The sequence below is a fragment of the Candoia aspera genome, chromosome 15, assembly GCF_035149785.1.
Source record: "Candoia aspera isolate rCanAsp1 chromosome 15, rCanAsp1.hap2, whole genome shotgun sequence".
Lineage (NCBI taxonomy): Eukaryota > Metazoa > Chordata > Lepidosauria > Squamata > Boidae > Candoia > Candoia aspera.
In genome coordinates this window covers 16,820,770-16,845,114 of record NC_086167.1, presented here as the reverse complement: position 1 = coordinate 16,845,114, position 24,345 = coordinate 16,820,770, and the positions used below count along the sequence as shown (strand labels likewise).

The window sequence follows — 24,345 nt, the reverse complement described above, 5'->3', positions numbered from 1 at the left end:
GACTCTTTCTGCGTGGGACTTTCCGGGCTGGCGAAACTCAAGGCTGGCTTTGCCTGCCTGCCTCCCTCCCTTTTTTGTGTTGTAGCTTCTCTGAAAACCATGCTCTTACCTGTTATCATTGGCAGCATAACCTCTGAGTTTAGTATGATGTGTTGTTAAAATTGAAACTGTCCTTGATGGTGCTGCAGCCACACGCAAGAGGTTGAGAGCCGCACACAGGCCACATCTAGAATTCTGATTGGCTGTTTCAGAGGTGAAGAGTCGCTGTGGGTCTTCGGCCCCAGTGGCCGCAGGGCTAGTTGTCGCCTGGCCCAAGGGGGCAGCAGGGCCAGGCTATCCTTCTGAGCACCCTGTTCTGCGCCTGGAGGCCCACTAACCCTCAAGGACTCTCCTAGGTATCATCAACCCCATCGAGGCCAAGCAGAGAAAAGGCAAGGCAGCTATCGGGGCTTATGGCTCGGAGCGAACCACGCAGTCCTTGCAGGACTTCCCCGTCATTGACTCTGATGAAGAGGAGGAGGAGGTACAGCCCCGTGGTCTCCTTGCCACAGTGCAGCTGCTGTGGGAGGAGGTTTCTTTCCTCGCTGTGCAGCAAAACAAGGGTGGCTCTCTAAACATCTTGCTGTGTTTTTGTGTGGTAAATGGTCTTTCCTGTCCCTGGGTGGCTCATGCCAGAAGTTTCGGAACTGAGGCAAGTTGGGGATGGCTTGTTACACCGGCAGGCAGCAGGCCTGGGAGATCAAATGTCCTGCTTCCCAGCAAGATACCCGGCTGCTGGGGACACCTTCTGTGGCTGCCTGCCTCCTTGGGGGAACAGCAGCCCCCACCCCAATGCAGTCCCCTACTTGATCTCATTAAAAAACGGGGGGGGGCGCTGCCTCTCCTTCTGACCTTCTGTGCCCCCAGGAATTTCAAAAGGAGCTCAGCCAGTGGCGGAAAGACCCCAGTGGGGGCAAGAAAAAACCGAAGTACACATACAAGACGGTGGAGGAGCTGAAAGCCAAGGGCAGGGCGGGCAAGCAGTTGTCTGCCCCTCAGAAGGAGCTGGCGCAGGTCAAGGTAAGATGGGTGGTTGTAGCTAGATGGCCGGGGGCAGGAGGGGCGAAGGGGCAGAGCAGTCCTGCCCCAGCTGGGAAACAGCTGGGAATGTTTTTCTACAGACCGAGTTGCTGGCTTTAATATATCGCCAGCTGCCTCCTTGGTGCTTTGGGCGTGGAAGGGACACCGGCAAGAGCCTGAATTGTTTGTCTTCCTGCTCCATGTGCCCTCCTGAGCCTGTAATGGCCCCTCCCTACTGTCTGCTGCGTCTCTTTTGGAAGGTGATTGATATGACGGGCCGGGAGCAGAAGGTCTACTACAGCTACAGCCAGATCGGCCAGAAGCACAACATCCCGGAGGACGGCCCCCAGCAGCAGGTGCCTCCCCTGGGCAAGGACGCCAGGACCCAGGCCTTCTCCCTGCCAGAGCTGCAGCACAACCTGCAGCTGCTCATTGACCTGACGGAGCAAGAGATCATCCAGAATGACCGGCAGCTGCAGTACGAACGGGACATGGTGGTCAACCTGACCCACGAGATCGAGAAGACGGCCAAGGTCCTCTCGCGAGGGGAAGCAGACATCCGCAACCTCAGCGAGGTGCTGGAGCTCGTGGAAGAGTGTGAGAGGCGGATGCAGCCCGACTGCAAAGACCCCCTGACGCTGCCCGAGTGCGCCAAGATATTTGAGACCCTCCAGGACAAGTACTACGAAGAGTACCAGATGTCGGACCGTGTGGACCTGGCCGTGGCCATTGTCTTCCCTCTGGTCAAGGACTACTTCAAGAACTGGGATCCTCTCAAGGTGGGGTTTCCATGGTAACTCGTAGGCCGCTCCAAAGGAGCTTCTGAAGGCCTTGAGGGAAAGCATCTTGCCAATCCGCTGGTGCAAGTGAGCTGGCAAAACACTCCTCCCCGCTGGCCTGTCCCAAGCCAGGGGCAGGGAGCAAAGATGGCCCTCCGTGCTGGAAATGTTTTGTGAGCTTTGCCTTGGGCAGCAATTTGAGTGGATAACTCTGCGCACTTTCCTGGCTCTTTCAGATGGTTGTATCACCAGATCTCCCAAATGCAAGCAACGTTAGAAAAATCAATGTTGTGGGTTAGTGCTTATCTCACCCAAACGCGTGATTTGGGCCGTATCTTTCCTTCCTTCCTTCCTTCCTCTCTGCAGGACTGCACTTCTGGCACAGAGATCCTGGCTAAATGGAAAACCTTGCTGGAGAATGATCAGTTGCTGTCCCACAGTGCACAGGACCTCAGCTCGGATGCTTTTCACAGGTGAACCTCCAGCAGGGAAGGAGAGATGGGTTCTTCCCAGGAAGAAATGGTCCTGAACCTTCAGTTACACCCCTTCCTTTGGTGGGATTGCTACGTGGGGTCTTTGTGACAAGGCAGGCCAGAAATCCCAGCCCAGGTAGCCCCAGAGGAAACAGGACACTCACCCCACAGCTTGGAGCATCTTGCCCCACCCAGCTTTCTCTCGGTCTGATCAAGGAAGATGCAAGCTGCTTCTAAGTCCGTGAGATAAAGTTGGGAAAAGACGTCACTGGGAACGTGGTCCCTTAAAACTCTCCCAGTTTCTGCTTGAGGAGCAAACTGGGTAGATTTGGGCCCTGAACCACTCGCTCGGGATCCTCAGATTGATGTGGGAAACCTGGATGCCGTACGTGCGGAACATCGTGGCACAGTGGCAGCCCCGGAACTGCATCCCGATCGTGGACTTCCTTGACAGCTGGAGGCACATCGTTCCCGTGTGGATCCTGGATAACATTCTGGACCAGCTGATCTTCCCCAAACTGCAGAAGGAGGTGTGAGGGGAGATACCTTAGGCCACTGTGAGGAACCCAAAGGGTGAACCTGGGAGGGGGGGGGGCTCTGTTTCAGCGGCACAGGCCTCCCATGCGACCTCAGCACTTCTTCCCACTCTCGCTTTAAGGTGGAGAACTGGAACCCCCTGACTGACACAGTCCCCATCCACTCGTGGATACACCCCTGGCTTCCCCTGATGCAGGCCCGGCTTGAACCCCTCTACTCGCCCATCCGCAACAAGCTGTCCAACGCCCTCCAGAAATGGCACCCCAGCGACTCCTCGGCCAAGCTGATCCTGCAGCCCTGGAAGGAGGTTTTCACCCCAGGCTCATGGGAGGCTTTCATGGTCAAGAACATTGTGCCTAAACTGGGTGAGTCCCGTCCTCTGCGACACCAGCAGAGCAGGGGGGAGAGTGAGTTTGCCCAGGCGGGTAGACAGTTCACATCTCTTTTGGTAACGGGTGCGGATTGAACGTGGGCGGTGTGGGTTGCCTGACCCTGAAATCCCAGAGGGAGAGAGGTTGAGATTCTGGCTGGCAAGTACCTCCGAGCCCCTCTTCCTGCCACAGTCTATCCGGCCTCAGTAAGAGGCGGCCATTGCTTGGCAGCCTTCACCATCTGCCTCCCCCCACTCGCTTTCCTCTTCAGCAAGAAGGGGCAGGGAGGGGGCCAGTCTGGCTAGAAGGGTTTGGGCTCCAGAGCAAGGCCAGCTTTGCTCTGCTTAGCTGTGAGGCAATGACCCCTGGGTGGAGATTCAGAGGCAAGGCAGGGATCACTCCCATGAGAGGGAGGAGGTAACTGTGGGTTCGAGCTGTTGCTCTTGCATTCCTTCCCAGTCCAATTTTGTTTCGGTTTTGCAAACCCATCACTCTTTTGGGGAGCTGCAATGGGGGTCTCAAAACTGGACTGGGGAGGAAACAAGCAATAATTTCATGAAGGCGCAAGGTATTGTAAAGGCTGGAACAACCTGTCGGTTTGCTTGTGAAGGAGCTGAGAAGGCGGGCGGGAACAGCCGTGCCGTGCCCTTCCCGAGGCCAAGTTCACGGATGGCTGTCTTTCCTGCTGACCCCTCCCCGATCCCGCAGGCCTGTGTCTCAACGAGCTGATCATCAACCCCCACCAGCAGCACATGGATGCCTTTTTCTGGGTGATGGATTGGGAAGGGATGATCTCCGTCTCCAGCTTGGTGGGGCTCCTTGAGAAGCACTTCTTCCCCAAGTGGCTGCAGGTGGGTGGCCCTCGGGAGCTGGCCAGGCTTCAGAGCCACCGTGCCTAAAGCCGCCGGAGCCCTCGCAGCAACCGGGCCCCGTGGCTCCCTGGACTCTGCTGCTGAATGCGGGCCCTCCCCTCACACAGGAGTGCATCCTAGGCCTGAGGTTTCCAAGCAGGCTTTGGGCCCTTGGGGTGCCAGCGGCACAGCAGGAGGGTCACCAAGAGTCAGCGGAGCTTGTGATGGGCTGTTGCTGCAGAGCCCCCTTTCTCCTCCCCCCACAGGTGCTGTGCTCTTGGCTCAGCAACAACCCCAATTACGAAGAGATCACCAAGTGGTACCTGGGCTGGAAGTCTATGTTTTCTGACCAGGTGCTGGCCCACCCCTCCGTCAAGGAGAAGTTCAACGAAGCCTTGGACATCATGAACCGAGCAGTCTCCTCCAGCGTTGGTGCGTGTGTGGCGGGGGCGGGACGGGGGCTTGCTGTTCTTCCAGCTACCCGAAATGCCTCAGGCTGGATGCTCGGCCAAGCCTTGGCTGACTATAAAAGGGGGGGTGCGAACGAGAGGCTATGGGCTCCCACCCCCAGGCTCCCTCCTCATCCCTTTCCATGCTCTCTTGCCAGGGGGCTACATGCAGCCTGGTGCGCGGGAGAACATCGCTTACCTCACGCACACAGAGCGCCGGAAGGACTTCCAGTACGAAGCCATGCAGGAGCGCCGTGAAGCCGAGAACATGGCACAGCGCGGGATTGGCATGGCTGCCAGTTCCGTGCCCATGAACTTCAAGGACCTCATCCAGACCAAAGCAGAGGAGCACAACATTGTCTTCATGCCCGTCATCGGGAAGCGGCACGAGGGGAAGCAGCTGTACACGTTTGGGCGCATTGTCATCTACATTGACCGGGGGGTGGTCTTTGTGCAGGGTGAGAAGACGTGGGTCCCCACCTCTCTGCAGAGCCTCATCGACATGGCCAAGTGAGCGCAAGGGGCTGGGCCAGAGGAGCCGTCCTGCCCTGCCTCCGCCGCAGGAAATGCAGATGTGCCCAGGGTTTCCGGGCACCATCAGCCCCCTTGTGAAAAAAGACCAGAAAAGAAAGAAGCACCCCCCAGGCAAAGAGACCTGTGTGTGTAAACGAACATCTGGCTTATTCCGCTGCTTGTCTCACCCACTGCAGTTTAAAGGCTGCAGGCCAGCAAAGTGCTCAAGCCACCAAGCCTTCGGTGGGGTGGGGTGGGGTGGGGTGGGGCGGGAAGCAAAGCACCTCTGATTTTGGCAAGCCACTGAAGGGGCTTGAGAAAGGCAGGAGAGGAGAATAACTGCTGGGTAATAGAAGGCACAGAAAGTTCAGGAGAGTTTTTTTTTTAATTAAAAAGTTGTAAAAGCATTTGGGTGGCCTGGCAGATCCCTGGGTTCTTTGTCATGTAACCCTAACCAAACTTGGTCTGTTGCACGGGTGAGCTTTGTAGGTCAGGCCCCAAGTTCTTACCAGGAGAAAAAACAAAAAAGCATTTTGGGGAGAGGGTCCTGGTCTGATTTCTTGGAGCAAGACCTCCTGGTGGTGTTCTCCGCCCCAGCTCTGCTCTGAGCAAGGGGCAAGGCCTGGCGAAAGCCCAGTGGCCAAAGAGACGACTCTGCAAGTGAGAGTCATTCAGCGCGCAGTGTCTGTCCGTGCTTGTGGTGCCCGACTTGCTGCGTGGCCCCCCTCCCCAAGCTTTGGGTTCTGAAATCGCTGCTCATCTTGCGGGGTGGGAGTGTCACACGGGCTGGTTTCTGGTGATCTCCAGCTGGTCCTCTTCTGGGTAAACAGGCTCCTGCGGGCAGGCCCAGCAGCCCTGGGGAAGGGCCCTCAGTTTCCACAGGGGGAAGCGGTGGATGGAGATGTCGTTGAAGACGTCCGGCTGCTGCGGGTGGGGTGGGAGGGCTTCCTCCTGCGTTGCCTCCAGCACCTGGGGCAGGCGAGCCGGTGGAGGGGGGGTTACAGGAGTACAGTGCATGAGCAGCCATAAGCTAGAAAAGCTGACTGGCCGCCAAAGACTGAAGGTCCCTGGAGAGGACCCCCCCATTACATAATCCATGCAAGGCCACCAGTCACCGAAGGTTCCCAGGCAGCTGGCCTTGAGCTGTCCAGCTGTGGTTTCCGTCCTCCAAGGCAAGCCTTGCAAATTCTGCTCTGGTCAAAGGAGCTTGAAGGGGCGCTGCAAAAATGGGGGCAGACAGGCCCCTCCCTCCCAGGCAACAGGAGAAGACCCACCTTGGCAATGTAACTGTAATTCTCATGGAAGACTTTGGCCAGCAGTCTAAAATGGGAATTGGGGAAGAGAGAGTTAGAAAACGTGGAGAGCGGAAAAAATAAAAGGCTGCTTTTGGCCAAGCCTCACGCATCTTTTGGCCAAGCCCTCAAAGGGCAGGATGTGAGCAAAGAAAGGGGCCACCCAAATTGGCAAATGGTTGATATGCTGCATGGGCAGCAGCTTGGGATGGCATGTGGCCCAGACTCTGCGATTGGCAAGCTATGATTCATGCCTTCACAGGGTGGGAATCCAGGCTGTTTGATTCAACAGGCCAGGATTAAGCAAACCTGGCCAGGGCCTGAAAAGACACGCAGAGACTGCAGACGGGGATGGGCTGGCACGGGAGACCCCCTGCCCACTCCTGCCCAGGTGGTGGGGAGGTCCCGTACCTTTCTTCAAAGCCCCTGAAGCTGTTCCCCACGACCACCATCTGGGAGAGTGCTTCCAGGGACCAGTTGCTCCACAGCAGGTTGTTGTACAGCGCTTTCCCGCAGTGGACCATGTAGAAGAGAGTGGGGCCCCTGATGCTCCGTTTTCCCTCCTGGGCAAGCAAAGCATGTGCCAAGGACTGCTGGGACCATCAATGCTGACATCCCATCCCCATTTTGGGAAAGGGCCTGGCCATGGTGGCAGGGACTCTGCCTGCTGGCTTGCATGCTCCCCCCCTCAAGCTCACCTCATTCCACTGCAGCACAGTGAGGCCAAGGCCACTCAGGACCTCAATTTCCAGCGCGGAAAAGATGGGGTCAAACACAAAGCACATCTCTGGGGAAATCTGCAAGGTGAGAGCAGAGGGGGCAGTCCATGACTTGCACCAGGGTCTCCCACCCTCCCCATCCCCACCCAGCTGGCGGCCCCAACCTTGAGTTCTTCCAGCAGCAGCAACAGGAAGGCCAGCTGGAGGCGCGCCTTGGCACAAGAGCAAAAGCTTCCAAGGCCATAGCACACGCACTGCAAGCCCGGCGCTCTGCCATTGGGCCCCTTTGGGGCCCCTTCTTCCAGGAGGGCATCCCGCAATTTCTCCAAGGCTGCAAATGCGTCCTGCTCAGCTGCTGGGGGGGTTCCGAGCGATTTTAAAATAGTTCCTGGATCAGGAGGAAGAGGTCAAAGAGGGTCTGGAGGAGAGCTGGATCAGGCCCAAGACCACAACACACACACCCTCCCCTGGTTCATGTCTCTCCCCACGATTTTCAAGCGCAGGGTAGAGTCTCCTTGAACATGGAGGTTCCACTCGACCGTCCCAGCTGACAGCCTCTCCATCCCCCTTGCAAGCCATCGCTGCCCTGCTTGGGGTGGAGGGTGCAAGGCCTTAACTCTGCCAGGCAGAAACTGAACTTGGAGGGCTTCAGGATTGTCTCCTGCTCCCTCTGTTCCAGGGTTGGCTGGCTGGCAGGCAAAGGCACAGGGCCGCTTTCTCAGCTAAGGTTGCTGTGGTGCTAGGGCATCGGTCTGAGAAAAAGCCTTACTTCGGCTCGAGTCCCAGAATTCCGAATCCTTCAATTCGGAGCTGCCAAAGAAAGAGAGAAGAAAGAACGTGCTAAGATAGACTGCCTCTGCGCGAAGTGTCCTCTGCACGCCCGTGCCCATTTACGCCAGAGCAGGGCTCTGGACGCTCGCAGGTAGACTACAGCGGTCTATGGAAGCTCCACTGGAGCTCTATCCCCACCTTCCCTTTTTTGCTTTTTTTGGGGGGGGGTCCTCACCGCGCCTCCTGCAGCCGTCGCCTCTGCCGCTCCGCCGCCACCTCTGGGTTCTCGTCTTCGGTACCCTCCTTCCTCCGCCGCCGCCGCCGCCGCCGCCTCCCTCCCGGGCGTTCCCCGTCTTCGGCCATGCCGGAGCAGCAGCAACAGCGGCAGCGCGAAACGCGAGGAATGTCCCTCCGCGGCCGCCGTCGCCCTGCCCGGCGAGGAGACGCTAGGAGGGGACGCAGCCGTCGGAGGCCGCCGTAGGCGGGGCAATGGGGAGCAGCAGCCGGCCGGGCCACGACTCCTCCGCGGGAAGCCTCGCTCGGGGCGCCCCCCGGCGGCGTCTTTTGCGCAGGCCGTTCTAGCCCTCCCCGGTCCGCTTGTCCCCCACTTCCGGACGGGGACCGCTTCCGCGCACGTGACTTCCGGGCGGAAGTAGCTGCTTTCCCCAAGCCCGGTTGGAGCCGCCGGGGGCGCCTCTGAGCATGGGCAGAGAGCCGCGCGGGGCCCGGGGGCTCCGGGCCCTCCCGCCGGTCCCCGGCGCCCGCCCCTCTCCCCGCGCGTAGGCCACGGGGGCACCGCCGCGGGGGCGCCCGGGAGCCGCCGCGCCGCCGAATGGCCGCCTCCGCCTGGTACGCGCCCCCCCCGCAAGGGCCCTGCCCCCCCGCCCCCTCCTTCCCGGCCGCTGAGCCCGCCGCTCTCCCGCAGGTGGCGCTGCTTCTTCCTCTACGACGCCTCGAAGGTGCAGGGCGAGGGGGACCCCACGCGCGCCGGGATCTGCTGCTTCCACCCCCGCCAGGTAGCGCGGCCCACGTGAGGCGGGGGGGGCGTTGCCGCGTGGTGCCCCATCCCCTGTTGAGGGGGCTCTCCTCCCTCCCCCGTCCGCGGGCGGCACGATCCCCTCCGGCCTCCCTGCCTCTCTTGCAGACCCCTCGGGACGAGCAGGAGCTGCTGTGCGGGCAGATCGCGGGCATGGTCCGCTGCGCTCTGGACATCTCCGGCGCCCCGCCGGGCCTCATCCGGCTGCGGAAGCTCAAGTTCGCCCTGGAAACCGAGGGGAGCTACCTGTGGGTGAGTCAGGGGGCCTCCGCCTCGGAGCTCCCCATCGCTTCAGGGTTCCTGGGTGTTTGGGAGTCTCTTCAGGAGTGGCTGCACCGGACAGGCCACCGGGTGCTGGTCGAGCGGCCAAAGAGGCGGGGTGGCAACCCTGGTGGGGATTCCTGTGGCGCCTCGGCTACTCCTTAGTCAGTGGCACAGCCCTCGCCCTCCTCTCACTGCAGGTCCTGGGCTGCGCTGCCAGCCTCTCAGACCTTAGCTGCAGGCGGTTCCTGGAGCAGCTGGTCGGACTTTTCCGCTTCTACAGTGGGCCGGTTTCTCGGGCTTACAAGGTGGGTGGGTGCGTGGCTGCCTGTCCCCCTTTCCTTGCCTGGCCCTGCTGCACCCAACCCTGGTCGTGGCCGATGCTTGGGCGGTCGGTACTGGGCTGCTACGTTTGGCGGAGTGTAGCATCCCTTAGTGACAGTCTGAGATCATTTGCTCAACCGATTCCTTACAGGGGGTTGCGTTTTTTTCATTCTCTTGATGACCATTTTTCTTCGTAATTTATCCCTGCAGCCACCCACCCCATCTGCTGAATGGCCATTCCCATCCCCCTGAGCTGGGATGGCCGACTGCTGGGGGGCACCATCTAATGGCAAGCAATTTACAGCCACCAGGTGGTTCTACAAAACCATCGTAGGAAATCACTGCATATCGTAAAGCCACAAAGCATCATGCTGCTGGAGCTCAGCTGTTGTGGGCAGCAGATGCATAACGATAAGCAGCTCACAACAAGCAGTGTGTAATGCTGGGGAAACAACCAAGTGTGTTTTGAAACCTCAGAGATCACAGCACCTGCACCAGTTGCCCCTCCAGCTTCCTAGGCAGTTTGGAAAAGTCCTGTCTGGCTGTTCCTGCAGTTGTGGTCAGTGTTGTATAACTTTGTGGTTTATTCCAGTGTTGGCTCAAACTTCCCTCTCTGCTCAAGATACGTTGAGGCTGGTAGTAGCTAAGGAATCCTGAGGGGCATTCCTACATCACCAGTGACTTTTAGTAGGCGTTTGTTGCTCGGCTCTAGAACTCTGCACCAGCACCAACCCCTGATTCTGACTGTGATGCTCTGTGCCCTTCCTAGGAGCGTTCACAGGAGGATCTGGACCAGGAGTGGGAGCAGTACCTGAACCATCTGCAGCAAAACTCCACTGACCTCCACCGGATTTTTAATTCCCTCTGGGCCTTAGACAAAACCAAGGTGCCTCCCTGAAGGGCTGGATCCTATTTGTTGAGAAGTACTTCCTAAGTGTTTTTATGGTTCAGCCAAAAGTAGAAAGGCTGGGGTGGGAAGGCAAGGGATCTAGAAGGCGTCATTTGCCGTGGCATCTTCCTCCCTGGCAGGTGGACCCTTTGCTGTTGTTGAAAGCAGCCCTTATTCTGCAGAGCTGCCAGCGTTCTCGCCACGTGCTGGCCGGGTGTATCCTCTACAAGGGCCTGTGAGTATCTACCCTGCTGGCAATTGCTGAGCAAGCAAGGACTGCTCCAGATGCCCTCAGCTTGTGACCAATCAGGCCTAGATCCCCTCTGCCCCATCTTCCCACACCAATGGGAGCACTTCTGCGTGGCAGAGCAGTCCAGAGCCTTGACAGACTCTTGGACGGACCGAAGAACCTTGTGCTTCAACGCTGGCAGAGTTACAGCTGCCATGGCTCCCATGGGTGATCCCTCTTTCCTTTCCCTGGGCAGGGTGGTCAGCACGCAGCTTCCTCCTGAGCTCACCGCCAGGGTTTTGCTGCAGAAGGGAGCAGAGGATGGAAGTGTAAGTTGCAACTCTGCCCTTGGTGGGTTTAGAAGATGCGCAGATACCACTTGGGTGATCTGGGTGTGATAATATTTGGGTGGGGGAGGGGAATGCTCATGAAATAATTGTGGCTGGGGAAAAAATGCCTTTTTTGCAGTTTTGCATCATCTGGCTATCTCTGTGCTTCCATTCTAGAGTGGGCCAGAAAAGGGGGCAGCCCAGCTCCAATTGGGTAAGCGTGTGAGGGCTGGGGCATGGCTCTGCCTGATCTCTTGAGCCGGTGACTTGCCTCTGGGCCCCTGCTGCCCACTTGCCAAACTCCTGCCTGGGCCCCTGTAGATCCTTGATGGCTCTTTTCTCTAGGCGGTTCTCTGGGCCCTTTTGCACCAATGACTTTACCACCAGGGGTCTGTGTCACACCTGTTTACCTCTTGGAGGATGAAGCAGCCGCCCTTCGGGAATTGCCTCTGGAGTGGGTGACTGGGTAAGACCAGAATTGTGAAGGTCCCTCAGGGCTGAGGTCCCAGTTGGGGCTTCAGTGACTCCCATCAGACACCTGAGTAGGTTCCTGGCCTCGCTTTCTCACTGCTGCTGCCAACCCAGGTGCCCTCCGGCCTCCCTGTGCCATTCCAGAGGGTCTGGCCGCCTTCCATGGGGATGGGCAGAGGGCAGCAGTGATGTCCGGTTCCGGCAGTCCTTCCATCCAGACAGCCGACCATTTCCCAAGGGAGGCGGTGAGCCAGCCCTTTGGGGGTGAGGCAGGTGGAGACCGCGCAGGAGGTGCCAGGCTCAGCAGTCCCACTCTGCCTCCACAGGGGGTCCCAGGGAGACCTGGCCAGCACCAAAGGTGGTGAGACTCCCAAGGGAGGGACAGATGGACCCGATGTGGCCCCGTTGGTGAGGATGGCCTTGTACGTTCACTACATCCGGGGCCTGGTGCTGGCGCTCCTGGCTGAAGAGCCCTTGGTGAGCTCTGCAGACTTCATCAAGGACGTGGTAAGGAAACCGGACTCCTCTCCAGCTCGGCTCAAGGCCCCCCAGGCCAGGCTTGCAGGGAGGCTCCCTCAGGAGGCTGACACAAAGAGGCCAGTCTCCCTGCCCTCAGGGACCCTCTCTGGGTCAAGCTCCTGGAGGTAGCTCCCCATCCAGGAGTATTTGGGGGTGGCTCAGGCAGCCCCCAGCTGGAAGCCCAGCTTTTCCTGGAAATGGGGAAAGGCCAGCTGAGCCCCAACTCCTCTGGGATAAGCCCCTGCCCACCAGTCCTTTCCCAATCAACTCTTGTAGGGTGGTGCAGAATGAGAAGGGCAGATCCAGGGCCAGAGAAGTGGCTGCCCGCCGAGGGAAGCTGGTGGGGGGCCTTAGCTGCTGGGTCGGGGTGGGCCTTGTGGGAGGAGGGGTACCCCTGCAATCCCCTTCAGCTGCCTTGTTCTCTCTGTCTCTCTCCCTCCGCAGTTCCACAGCAGCTTGGCTTCCCTGAACGGCCTGGAGGTCCACCTGGTGGAGACCCTTCCGAAGGGCGCTCCCCCCTCGGCCAGGAGTACCTACAGCTTTGCTCACTATGATGCCGTCAGGAACATCCTCAGCAGTGAGTGGGGGGACGGGGCTGGGAGGTGGCCCCTAGCCAAGATGGAGCACTGCTCGGAAAGGGAGGCCCAGCGTCCCTCCCCTCTCCTGCCCCCAAGTATCGCTTCACTGATGGCTTGACTTGCCCCCGCAGCCAACTTCCTGCAGAGCAGCAGTCCCGAAGACCAGCTCTTCCTACAAGCCACCGGCCTGATCCATGCCACCTTTGAGCAGCTGCCCACTGCATCCGAATTAACGCTCAGGTACAGCTGGGCTGGGCGGAGAGGTGGGGCCTCGGCATGGCCTGTGCAGCTGGGGTGGGTCACCCCGGCCAGACCGTGCCATGCTGCCTGTCCCTGTGTTAGTGGCAGGCCTTCCACTGTCCGTGGGCTCCGGGCACAGGAGCGATGGCAAAGGCTGAGCGCTTTCACTGCCTGTCTGCTGGTTTAAAGCCAGTCATAGCTCCCTGCTTTGATTTCATGTTTTACCAAGCTTATTTTGCCAGGCAGCAGCTGCCCACATGGTCATTTTGCGCGGTTGGCACAGATGCCATAACAAGTGTTGCGGCTTCTTTTCTGCGCAGCTCCCCTGACAGAAAACGCCCCTGACCCGTTCGTTGGTCTGTTCCAGGAATGCCACCACGGCGGTCTATGGCTGCCGGAACGCCATCCAAGAGGCCTACTTTCAGCAGAGGGGCTCCCCTCTCCGCAACTCAGGGGTGCCCAGCCCCCAGGACAGCGTCGTCAGTCTGCCCGGCAAGGCGCGGCAGAAGCTGCTCAAGCACGGGGTGAACCTGCTCTGAAGCAGGAGGGGTGCTCCTGGCAGCAGGTCTCTGTGCAAGCCCCAGCCAGGGCTTCCTCAGTCCCAGCGCCGGTGCTTTTCAACCTTGCCAAACGCTTCCGGCCCATTCGCTGCACGGAGCGGGACCTCGGTGCCCCTGCCTGGCCTTCCCAAGGTATGCCAGCCAGTGGCCTCTGCCCTAAAGAAGCAGTGCCTGTTGGCCAGAGGAAGCAATCCAGCTGCTGCCACATCTCACGCCCTGCCTGCCTTGGGTGGGTTCCAAATTCCGGCAGGGGGAAGCCCTCTGGTGGGGCACCATCTCTCCGCCCCTTCACCCTCCCCAAAGAGTACAAACGTAGCCCCCTTCCAACCTTGGGAGACAGACAGGGACTCTCTTGTACTCACAGAACCCCACGCCTCTGCCCTTGGAGAGTGACTTCACTGCAAGGCGGAGCCCTACCAGGCTTCCCCCCACCAGAAGAAGAGGGAGGGTCTGCCTCAGTGGGCAACTTTCCTCCGTTCTCTCTGGAAGGCATTTTCTGAGTCACAGAGGGTGGCATGGAGGGAAGCCTTGCTTCGTCCCGCCTTTACCCACATTGCTGATGGCACTCCGCCAGGCTCTCCTGTTGGTGGGGTGTCTACCTCTCTGAGGGTCTCCATCCCCTTCCCCCACCTGAGATGGGCTGATGCCCATTTCCATTCCCTCTAGCAAGCCAAGGGGGGCTCCCTGCTCAGCAGCTCGTTCTGCAGAAAAGCTGCATCTTTGGGGGGGGTGCGTGCGTCTGGGCTCGGCTGCGGCCTTCAGCCCAGGAAAATAAAGCTGCCAACTTGAGCTCTGCGGCTTTTCCAGCCTGTGTTCATGATGCGCGGGAGCAAAGGCGCGTCACGCATGCTTTTTTTCCTGCTGCTGCTGCTGCTCAGCTCCATGTCCCCGGCGGAAGCCCAGCCACTCCCAGCCAGAGATTGGGGCCCGGGGAGTCTGCCACTGTGGGCGAGCCAGAGGCAGCTCTGTTTTCAACCAGGCAGGAGTGTTTGCGTAGCAACAGAGGCACAGAAGGAAAATACCCTCTGCACTTGCAGTCGCTGCAGAAAAGCCTTGCCACCATCTGTGCAAGCCGTCTGTTGGCACCAGCCAGTAGAGCAACACACAGGAGCAATCCCTGGCGAGGAACGGAAGCTCTTCCTGGCCCCATTTGGCTCGGTTCCCATTCTGTTTGCCCTCAAGACCCTGATTCCTGGGGCTGATCACCGACTTGCCAGTTCTTCTCCCAGAAGTTGGTAGAAATAGTTGAGCCCTGCTTGGCTGAGTCCTATACAGAAAAGTGTGTTTCTGACAGGGAGCATCAAAGTTCTCCAAAGCGGGAGAATCTTTACAGCTAATGGTTCCCAACTGCAAATGCCTGGAAAGAGACATGCTTTTTACTGGTCTCGGGTGCATCTCCGGGTCTGGTGGTCTGAGTTACACAAATGAGGTGCACTTGATGTTCTCCTGTTCTGCATTCAGCACCCGTCAGCTGCAGCCTGACAAGGGATCGCTGGGCTCTGGTCTAAAACGCCGCCAGGGCATTCACATTTATGAGCCCCCACATAGAGAATCGACTGGATTCCATTGTCCTGGATCCCAGGAAAGAGAATTTTGCCAGCTGGGGATTCCCTTTCTGGCCCTGTGCAGATGATCCTGACCCTCCACCTGCAAGGAAACGAGGGTTGCTTGCTCCTAGGGCAAAAACTTTGCCCACCTTCTCCTGTGACCCTGAAGTCTTACTGTGCCCACCATGAGCAAAAAAGAAAAAAAACCCAAACATGAATTGAGCACAAGTGTTTTATTGAAAAGTCTGCTGGGCATTGGCCTGACCAAGCCACAGTGTTGCCAGCCCCCCACACTTGCAGGTGGGGTGTGAAGTCACACAGGGCTGGCTTTCTGCCGCTCAAACTGACGTGTGAAAAGGAACACAGCTGCCTAGTTAGGGCTGGCTTGCCTTTGGTTCTGCCCTCTGAAAGCCCCTTTCTCCCACTTGGCACTCTGCAGGGAGAGCTCAGGGCAGCCCCTTCCCCACCAGTGCCCAAAGGATGCCTGCCCCAGTCCAAGCAGGGGCAAAAGAAACAAGGCACAAGGCAGGCCAATGCAAAGCTTCAGAAAAGGGACAGTCTCAGCCAGCACCCCCAAAACAGCCTTTGGCTGCTGCTCTTTGCTTTCACTCACTCCTTCCAGGGGAAGGGGTGCAGTCTTGTCCTGGGACAGCAAATGAGGAAATGGAAGAGGCCTGTGCAGGGCCACTGTGGCTTCTGAAGCTGCAGCAAGGATGAATGTTCCCCTTCCATGGGTGGTTTGCCTTTTAAGGATGATCACAAGAGAAAGGTTGGCACAACTATGTTCATCAACACCTCAGAGGACTGGCAGATTCTGGACATAGTAACACACAAGTAGCAAGGTGGATGTACACTACAGCAGCATTTTGCCTAATCATGGAGTAAAAAGTGGGGGCAGCCACCCCAAGCAAAATGACAGGAGGAGGTTGCAAGGTGAAAACACCTGGGTAAAAAATCTGGCGCAAGGGGAGAACCCCGCACCAGCTGGGTGTGTGCATGCCTGTGTTGCACAGGGACGCACACTAGGCCAGGCCACTTCTGCAGGGACGTGGGCCCACTCCAGATGAGCCTCCTGCATCAAGGAGTGCCACGTCATCGTCCAGGAGCAAAGATAAAATCAAGAGCCTGCCGCTCAGCTGCGGCAACATTGGGGTGCCAGAGGTCCACCATGAACACTGCACGGGGTCCTTCCTCAGAACCTGGAGGGAAAAGGAGGTTAGTCCAGAACACCCCCAGCCCCAGGGAAGGGGCAGGGAGACTTCTGCAGGAGTCCTTGGGCGTTAGCCCGCAGGGAGGGGAAAGGACTGATAAATGCCCTCTTGGTCTCTGCTGCACAACTGTCATGCAGCCCAGGAAAACGGGTGCCCACTTGGGGTAAGGGGCTGGTGGTGGGGGGAGAAGGTGTCAGACTTGCCTCCGTGGTGAGCTGAGTGCAGGAAGGAGTCATCGAAAAGCAGGCAGCGCCCCTCAGCCCAGCACTGGGGCTCACCTCCTACCACCAGCTCACAACCGCTGGGTGTCTTCAAACCTGCAAGGGAGGGGGGAAGGAAGGAAGAGAGGAGGGGTGGGCCAGGCACAGCAGCTGCCCCTGCGCTGTTTCAGGGTCCCCCCCCCGCCCCCACTGGACCACCCCAAGACCTGCCTCGCCCAGTATGTTCATCCTCCTGGCAGGCCATGAAGGAGAAGGGCGCACCCTAGCACGCACCCCCAACTGTATCTCTAGCACCTGCCCCCAAATAGGGAGGAGTCAGAAGGCGCCCCAAACAGCCCGGAGTCAGTCAAAGGCCAAACAGACAGACAGACCGCTGCCTGGCAGAATACAGATTAGGCTACTGCTGCAGTTGCCATGGCAGCTGCCCAGACTGGCATGCAAGCCTGGCCTATGCCAGCAATGCAAACGAGCCTTTCCTGTGGGTTTATAACAAAGCAGGGGGTTTCTTGAACCCTGAACAATTGTCAGAATGGGGCCCCCAACTTTACATCAGCTGAATCTGGTGCAGCTTAGAAAGGCTCAGAAATCCTATTATCCAGAGAACTTGATTTCTACCATCACCACTATCCACAAACCACCTTTTCAGACAACCAAACCAGAGGCTTGAAACCTTCTGGCTGCTGGGAACGGGACGTCAAAGAGGCAGAAAAAGCTCTTTTTCCTCATACAACCCCAAATCTGCAAGGCATAGACTAAGCAAGCAAAATTCTAGGGCAAAGGCATTGCAGTGCAACTCAAACCTGTAAACAATTCCACAAAATGCTTTGCTTGGTGCCCAGCTCAAGGGTGCCCTTTAGGCTTGTCCTGTGGGACGACAAACATCCCACCTGCCTGAATACTAAAGGGGCAGTGGGGAGGTGGGCCCAGTCCCGCCCACAGAACCTACCCAGGTGGCAGCGCACACGGATGTTGGTCGGCCCGTAATGCTCGGCAATCATGGTGCCAGGGGTCAGCACAGAGATACAGGCGTTGCCAAAGACGTTGCCGCCCACGCAGGTGCGGAGGCTTCCCAGCAAGCGGTATGTCCGGGGGCATTTCCGACAGTTCCGGGGCACGCAGGTGCCCTGGTTGACCAGGTAGAAGGTCAGCCATTCGCCGCTGGATGTGCTGTTGACATTCCACCCCTGGGGCAAGCTGCAGTTGGAGAAGGCCTTGTAGAGGGCTTCAAACTCACACAGGATGGTCTGGAAGTTGCGCTCCAGGAGCTCCACATCGTGCTTCTGAGCCTCCCGGGAGAAGTAAGGGGCAGTGGGCAAGTCAGGCAGGAAGAAGACTTCTGGCTTCTGGATGGACAGGCGGCTGCCCAGGTAGCGGCCCTGTTCACGGATGCCCTTGTGGATCCGGCCCATGCCCGACCAGGAGTATCGCTTGGCGTACTCCTGGAGGTTGTGGTAGAGCTTCTGGTTCAGCCCGTCACTGTGTGTGCAGCGGACACACTCAGACACATGGCAGTGGGTGTAGCCATTCTGCAGGCCGGCGGCCTCCACGCCGCCCTGGATGAGCGAGTTCACTGTGACAAAGGGCCGGGGCTGCTGCTCCCGCCCCACGTGGTAGCAGTACCAGATGAACAGGGCCAGCAGGACGGCCACCGTGCTGAGGGCAGGGGCATTGCAGTCCCGCACAGACTGGATGGCGGAGCCGATTAACTCCCTCAGCCGGTCAAGTGACCCACTCCAGCACATCAGCCCCTCCAGAGACATCGTGGCAGCAGGTGGCGCAAAGCCACGCAGTCAGGGAGCCTGCTTCCCTCGGGGGCCCAGGAAGAATTCAGCAGGAAAGACTGAGCGGGACCGGGCAGCTTCACCCATCAGCGAAAGGCAGGTCAGGCAGGGAAGCAGTTCCTAGGAATCCAAGTGCCAAGCATCCCACTCAAGGAGGCCAGTGGAGCTCGCCACCACTGAAGACCCGGCCTTGTGCCTGCCAAAGGGGCCTCCCACCGGAGCATTGTGCCTCTCGAGGGGGTAGCCGCTGCTGTGAGAACCTTTGTCCTCCCCCCAAAGGGCATCCTCCTCCTGCCCGGATCTCCAAGCAAGGCGGGCTGCAGGAATCCGCCCTTCCCCTTGACTTCCTTGAAAAGCCTGAAAGAAGAACACACAGGGGCGCTGGGGAGAGGCATCCTGCCTGTTGCACTTCGCTCAGTCCATCCTCACCCCATCCCCTGCTGAAGCCCCCGAGAAGCTTTGGGGCACTTTGGGGCACAACTCCTGCAATTCCCGAAGCTTAAGAAGCCATGCAACCCTCCCCCTTTGATCTCCCGGGTTTGGGATGCAAGGCAAGACCCCGTGCCAGAGTGGAAACAAAGGAAGCCCCTTTCCAACCCTGGGCCTGGGCCTCCAGCTTTGGTTAGCAGGGGCCGCCTCCATCCCTGGGGGGTGCAGGCTCAGCAGAGGCCACGTTTCCACAAGCAGAAGCCCGTCTCTGAACTTCTGAGCTGCCTGCTTTCCTCAACCGCCTCCCTCCACGTTGTTCCACCCACTTAGCACCAAGGCAGCAATTTGTTAGGGATCAAGAAGCCGGTGAGTCACCGGCTCTGCCACTCTGAAGGCTACGCGCCCCCAAAGATGGCCCAGATGCGGCCCACCGGGTCAGGCGGGAAGCCGGGATGCAGCGTCTCCCCCGGCCGGGTTAAGCCCGCCCGGTCACACCCACGGCTTGCAAAACCTGTATCTGAGCCAGCGGTGGGGCAGTACCACCCATCTCTGCGAGGGTGAAAGAGCAAGCTTGGACCCCCTCCCGGCTCTGCCTTCCCGGCTGACGGGAACTGCAGTTCCGCCACAGCTGGGGAAAGGCAGAGCCAGGGCGATGCTTGGGCCGACTCTCCGGCTCACAGCCCCAGCCTGGATCCCGTCGGCACCCGGGAGCTCTGCCGGCAAGAAAGACCCACCCCTGGAACTGCCTCCGCCCCAGCCCCTGCCGGGGGGGCGGGGGGGAGCAGAGCGTCCTCCACAAGAGGGGCCCTTCCTCGAAGATTCAAGCGCAAAGCAACCCAACACCGGGGACCCCAAAAGGCGCCGACGCCCCGGCAGCACAAGCTAGCTCTGAGCCGAAAGGGAGGGCGGAAAGCCGCGCCGGGGGAAGCGTCCTCAAGCCTTCCTTGGGGCCAGACGCCGCTGCCGAACTCCTCCCGGGCGAGATGCGCCGGACGGGACCCATTTTGGAGAAGACAGCAAAGCAACCCCCACAACCCGGGCCCGTGCAGCACCCCGAGCTCGCGGTCCCGACAGCCTTCGTCTTCCCTGCCTGCAGTTGCTGGGGGTACCGTTTTCGGGGGGGGGCTCAATGTTTTTGAGCGCTGCCGCCCAGGCCCTCTTGGGCGGGAAGCAGCCTTATATAACTCGGGTGCCGGACTGGGGCGGCTTCCCGGCTTGCAGGGAAATCTGGCGGGCCGGGAGGGCACCTCCGCCGCGGCGCGACGGGGGCCGGGACCCGCCCGGCCGGGACCCTCGGCCGAGCCAATGGCCGGAGCCCGGCCTGCACTTCCCAGCCCCGGCGCTGGGCCTGCGACAAAGCAAAGCCCTTTCCTTCCTCGGAAACCTGCCACCCACGCCGCTACCCCGCAGCCAAGACAGGCGTGCCCCTGCGCATGTGGCAAAGGCTTTTCTGCCGACAGGAGCCCGCTCCGTTTCGCCCCGCCTGGGGAAGATTGGGCCAAGAAAGCCGGAAGCCGGCCGGGTCCAGGCCGGACAGGGGCGCCGCCGCCGGGCAGCCCCGCGGGGCTAGTGCCCAACATGTGCCGGTCACCCTCGCTACGCGCCGCCTCCTGGGCTCGGGACAAGCGCTCCTTGCAGAAGACCCGCTCCTCGGTGCCCACCCCTGCGCCCCGCCCGCCTCCTTTCCTCCCTCACCCCCCCTTCGCGGGCGCCTCCCCGGCCAACCTGCAGCCGCGTTCCGCTCGCCCGTCCCGACCGACGGCCTGCTCCGTCGCCGGCGGCTCGGCGGCGCGGACCACAACTCCCAGCAGCCCGCCCGGCCCGGCGGGGAGGGGCCGCCGCCGCCGCCGCCGCCGCGCGCCCTAGCCAGCCCTAGGAGCGTGCGAGGGATCTCTCCGAGCGCGGCGCGCATCTGCCGGGGAGGGTGGCGCGCATCTGCCGGTGGGTCGGCGGCGCCAGCGCTGCCGAGCGGCGCCTCCGTGGCGCAACAGCCGCCGCCACGTGGGCAGCCCTCGCCGCCAGGAGCCAAGGGGGGCTCCGCTCGCCGGCCAGAGGGATGAGAGGGGCTGATGCCGCGGCCGGTGGCCGTGAGTTCCGCGAGCTGAGCCTCCCTGCCTTTGCAGGGCGCGTCTCGCCGCCTCGGGCGCGGGGCTCGATGGAGCCGGGCTGGGCTTGGCAGTCCAGAGAGAGTTGGGTTGCCCAATGGAGAACGATGGGGCACCCCACGACCAGCCGGTGGGCGCGACGCGCGGCGGTTCTGGGAGAAAACGGGTGACTTCGAATGAACAAGGAAGGAACGGTGCGCCCCGCGGGCAAGGTGAGGCCCCGAACGGGTAGGGTGAGCTTTCCTGCCTGCCTTCCTCCTGAGGCTGGAAGGACCTCCGATACGACAACGGTTGCTGAAACGTGGAATTCTTTAAAAACAGCTATTAGTCCCCCGAAAGGAGGCACCCTGTCTGGGGGGTGCCCCTAACAATGGGGCAGTTATTCAGCATCAGAGTAACTGGAAAGACTCCATCTGAAATACAAACGTCTCTGGTCACTCGTCAAGACCTTAGCAGGACCACGCAAGCCAAACTTGAGCCTAGAACCTATTTTAAGTGGCAGCACGCTCATGCCCAGGACATGTGAGGCACCAATCAAGAATGCCACAGAGCACCCACAGATTTGCGTCAATCTGTATGGAAGAAATGAAGAGACCTCCCTTCTGTGCCCATCACCTGCAGCAGAGATGGATGGAGCAGCTGGTAAACTCCGCAGGGGTGAGCAGAGGCATTTCTCATGCCAGCAGTGCAGGAGCTTTCCTGGATCCGCCCTCTCCACTGGCCACAGTCTCTAAGTCTCTGGTTTCTTTTTCTGTTGCAGTAACATCTTATCCAGCACTAACCATTTTGCAAAGCTGACAATTCGTAGCTGGCAGCAGACCAGCCCCTAACTGGTTACTTGGGAATAAGGAGGCAGACCCACTGAAGGCTGTATTCCAGTCTCAGGGAGGGGCAGGGACACGGAATTCAGCTGGGAGGAGCTTGCAGAGCAACCTGACCCTACCCATGCGTCCCAGCCAGAGAGCAACTCTGACCAGCCACCGTGGTCCATCCAACCAGATGGGGCCCCTTCCCTCATCCTGCCCCAAAGCTGCACCAAGGCTCCTGGTGGCCAGCTGACTGTGTCTGCTCCCATCAAGAGAGTTTGGCCTCCTGGTCCCAGTGGCCAAGTGGGGAGACCCTGCTGCAGGCTCAGCTCACTGGAGGCTGCGTGCACCAGGCTGCCTGTTCCTTGCGGGCCAGATGGACCATTAGCTCAGACTGTGCTGTGCTTTCCCAACTCTTAGCTGGGGGCTGTGCAAGAACACGAAGGGGAGTGAGCTCTGTCCCATTTCAGAGAAGATGGGTCCACAAGGCTCAGTTCGGAGCAGTTCCTGCAGGATATGGTCACAAAGATCCAGAAGATGCTCGATAGCAGCAAAGGGCTACGGGGGATGCTGTACCCCACCTCTGTCCGCTATCTCGTGGTTGTCTGGATTTCTGTCCCCCAGGATTAGCTGAAAGGAGGGAAGATGGAGGCAGCTGAGGCCTCCGGGGGTCCATTCAACAGACCTGCTTGACAGCAAACCAATATTCCAAAGGAGCAGTTATGGAGAGACCTGACCCAGGTCCTGGCCCTCCAGCCAGATCAGTGGCTAACGGGAGAGTCCCACATGGCCTGCCAAAGCTTTCAGGATGGATGTGGGGGTGGGGAGGTGCTGCTCACCTTTGCAGAGAGGCCAGCATTGATCCCTCCACCACAGGCATGGGAAGCAGCCGAGAACCGCCCCCCTCCCACCCAGCCCTCAGAGTCACAGCCAGAGCAGCTGAAGACAAGGTGGGCTTCCTGACATGGCATTTGAAGCCCTGCCAGAGAGCTGCTTTCAGCAGGCACAGGAGGGAGGGCTGCAGGCCAGATGGCCTTAGAGAGCAGGCTGTCAGAGGAGAGCTGGCATCCCAGAGCCAGGAGACTGCGTTTCTTAGCAACAGATCCATCCCTTCTCCAGTCACCTGCTCCTTCCTGTTGCAGCCATCCGGCCAAGGAGGCTCTCCCGGGCTGGAAAGCCAATGGTCATGAGGAAGGTGTCTGTAGCAGTGGCTCTGGGGGGGGGGGGGGGGCGCACAGCCAGTCTGTGCTCACTATTGGCCTCTCCTTGCAACAGTGCAGGGCTCCCTCCTCCTCCTCTTCCGTATGCTCCAGGGATCAGCAGCTGTCCTGCAGTGGCCAAAGACATGGCAGGCAGGAGTGTTTGGGAGCATCCAGGCAGAACGGCTGGGAGCGGCCAGCCAGGCACGTCTGCCTGTCTGGAGGCTGGCCCGGCCCCTTCCTGGCAGCCTTTCTGCAGGATTTGGGAAGCAGGTGCAGGCTTCCTGGGCCATTGCAGCTGCACCCAGCATGCCAGCCAGTGGAAGGCTCCCCTCAGAAGGGTCAGAGAGAGGCCCAGATGGTCTCCTCAAGCCACAAATCTGGGTGGGGGCTTTGAAAACTCAGTAGATCCTCACAAGAATTAACCCCCCCCCACTGTCCCCCCCTCCCGCCCCATTACAGCTGCCTGTTGGTAATGCTGGATGAGGCCAGTTTCTGCATGCCCAAACCCAGGGGTGCCTGCAGGAGCTGGAAGAGCAGCCTGCCCTCCTCAACTTGGAAGCTCGCTGGTGGCTGTAGGGTGGCACGTGACTGTTAATAGGTTTTTTTGCTTAAAATGGGGGACAGGAAGTGCCTCCACCCCACAGCCCAGGAAAAAGAGGTGAGGTGGCTTCTCCAGAGCAACAGGAAGCAGCCAAGCGGGTAGAAATGGAGCAGCAGCCAGGGAAATTAAGGCAGAAGCTTCTCGGGATCCTTTGCGAAACAGCTCTGGCCCGTAGGTCCATGCCAGGGAAGGAGGTCCTGCCCTGGGAGCCACCTCTCTCCAGCCCCAGCTCTGGGCAGACAGGCCAGACAAAAGCATAGGCAAAGCCTGTGGCTTCAGTGACCTGAGGCCTCCCCCAACCTAAGGCCAGCAAAGACCACCCAGCGTCTCTCCCCTCTGGGCATGGGTGAGTGGAGCAGTGCCCACCCCATGTTTGTCCAAGCACTTTCCTTGAGGCAGGTGCCCTTCACAAGGCTGGCATGAAGTGGTGCACCAGGACAAGGGCAGCTGAGCTGCCGGACGCCCCTCCTTGCTCAGCCTTGTTCAGGTCAGCAGACTTTCATCAGGCCCCGGTGCTTGTAGCTTCTCTTCTCAGCTGTTAGGATGGGACTGAGTCTCCATGCAGAAAAATGCCGTGATGGGCGCTCTCCTGGTGTGATTGTAGAGCAATCTGACCGTGCTGGAGCTGAGGGGTTTCCTGTGGCCTGCAGGCCATTAGGAAATGGACATGTCAGATAGCAAGTTTTCCCCTGGCCTCCCAAAGCTCATCAATTTTCCTGTGGAAAATTCCTCTGCCTCCAGAGAGAGCAGGCTGGGCACCAGAAGACCCCTTGCAGTTGGGAAAAAGCCAGCACAGTTTCTCTAGGGTCATTTGCCTCTTTCCTGCTTGGTGAGCCTCCCTTGGCCCCATGGGCCCCACCAAATCCAGGACCTCTGGATTTGGGGGCCCTGCCTGTTTGCCAGTGTTCCCAGTTAGACAGGCTTTGATCTAAACCAGCAAAGAGAGATGCATATGCTCTTGCGCCTGAGATATGTGCCTTGCATGACCATGTGAGCAGCTATCCATGACGCTGCATAAATTTATGCATAGTTAAGCCAAGCAAGCACTTTCTCTTAAATGCTTGCAGCTGCAAAGCTTCTGTGTAGACAGCAACTGAGGCTGGATTTGCAGCTAAAGAGGAAAGATCACAGCTGGGAAGCCCTGTTGTTGCTGTGTCTTCACACTGGCTACAAGAAACCTAAGCTGTTGGGT

The 24,345-nt window shown here is 59.5% G+C and overlaps 4 protein-coding genes across 5 annotated transcripts in view; 2 read left to right on the top strand and 2 right to left on the bottom strand.

Annotated features, from left to right (window-relative positions):
- TFIP11 (tuftelin interacting protein 11) overlaps positions 1-24,345 on the top strand; it is a 148,832-nt gene that overhangs the window by 805 nt on the left and 123,682 nt on the right. Inside the window, exons 4-12 of one of the 2 annotated variants that reach the window (XM_063315320.1) lie at positions 396-523; positions 907-1,059; positions 1,320-1,838; positions 2,205-2,311; positions 2,673-2,841; positions 2,970-3,213; positions 3,928-4,070; positions 4,337-4,502; positions 4,678-5,067. In XM_063315320.1, the coding sequence (XP_063171390.1) occupies positions 396-523; positions 907-1,059; positions 1,320-1,838; positions 2,205-2,311; positions 2,673-2,841; positions 2,970-3,213; positions 3,928-4,070; positions 4,337-4,502; positions 4,678-5,033 (1,985 nt within the window). In that variant the 3' untranslated portion in view covers positions 5,034-5,067. Of the gene's footprint in view, positions 1-395; positions 524-906; positions 1,060-1,319; positions 1,839-2,204; positions 2,312-2,672; positions 2,842-2,969; positions 3,214-3,927; positions 4,071-4,336; positions 4,503-4,677; positions 5,346-24,345 lie in introns of those variants that run through there. The other variant, XM_063315319.1, reaches the window with a different exon arrangement.
- SRRD (SRR1 domain containing) lies at positions 5,404-8,177 on the bottom strand. The gene is made up of 7 exons (XM_063315470.1): positions 8,050-8,177; positions 7,813-7,853; positions 7,208-7,431; positions 7,023-7,121; positions 6,736-6,887; positions 6,307-6,352; positions 5,404-6,001 (listed from the first exon to the last, which is right to left on the bottom strand). The coding sequence occupies exons 1-7, from the start codon at positions 8,175-8,177 to the stop codon at positions 5,810-5,812; spliced, it is 882 nt and encodes a 293-aa protein (XP_063171540.1). The 3' UTR covers positions 5,404-5,809.
- Positions 8,489-13,991, top strand: HPS4 (HPS4 biogenesis of lysosomal organelles complex 3 subunit 2). The gene is made up of 13 exons (XM_063315541.1): positions 8,489-8,663; positions 8,740-8,830; positions 8,959-9,102; positions 9,312-9,419; positions 10,205-10,321; positions 10,465-10,559; positions 10,810-10,882; positions 11,060-11,096; positions 11,228-11,348; positions 11,680-11,860; positions 12,317-12,449; positions 12,582-12,690; positions 13,058-13,991. Exons 1-13 carry the CDS (start codon positions 8,647-8,649, stop codon positions 13,227-13,229), a joined length of 1,398 nt encoding a protein of 465 aa, XP_063171611.1. The 5' UTR covers positions 8,489-8,646; the 3' UTR covers positions 13,230-13,991.
- On the bottom strand, positions 15,770-20,246 carry ASPHD2 (aspartate beta-hydroxylase domain containing 2). Its single transcript, XM_063315701.1, has 4 exons — positions 20,165-20,246; positions 17,176-18,367; positions 16,212-16,325; positions 15,770-15,996 (listed from the first exon to the last, which is right to left on the bottom strand). The coding sequence occupies exons 2-4, from the start codon at positions 17,987-17,989 to the stop codon at positions 15,890-15,892; spliced, it is 1,035 nt and encodes a 344-aa protein (XP_063171771.1). The 5' UTR covers positions 17,990-18,367; positions 20,165-20,246; the 3' UTR covers positions 15,770-15,889.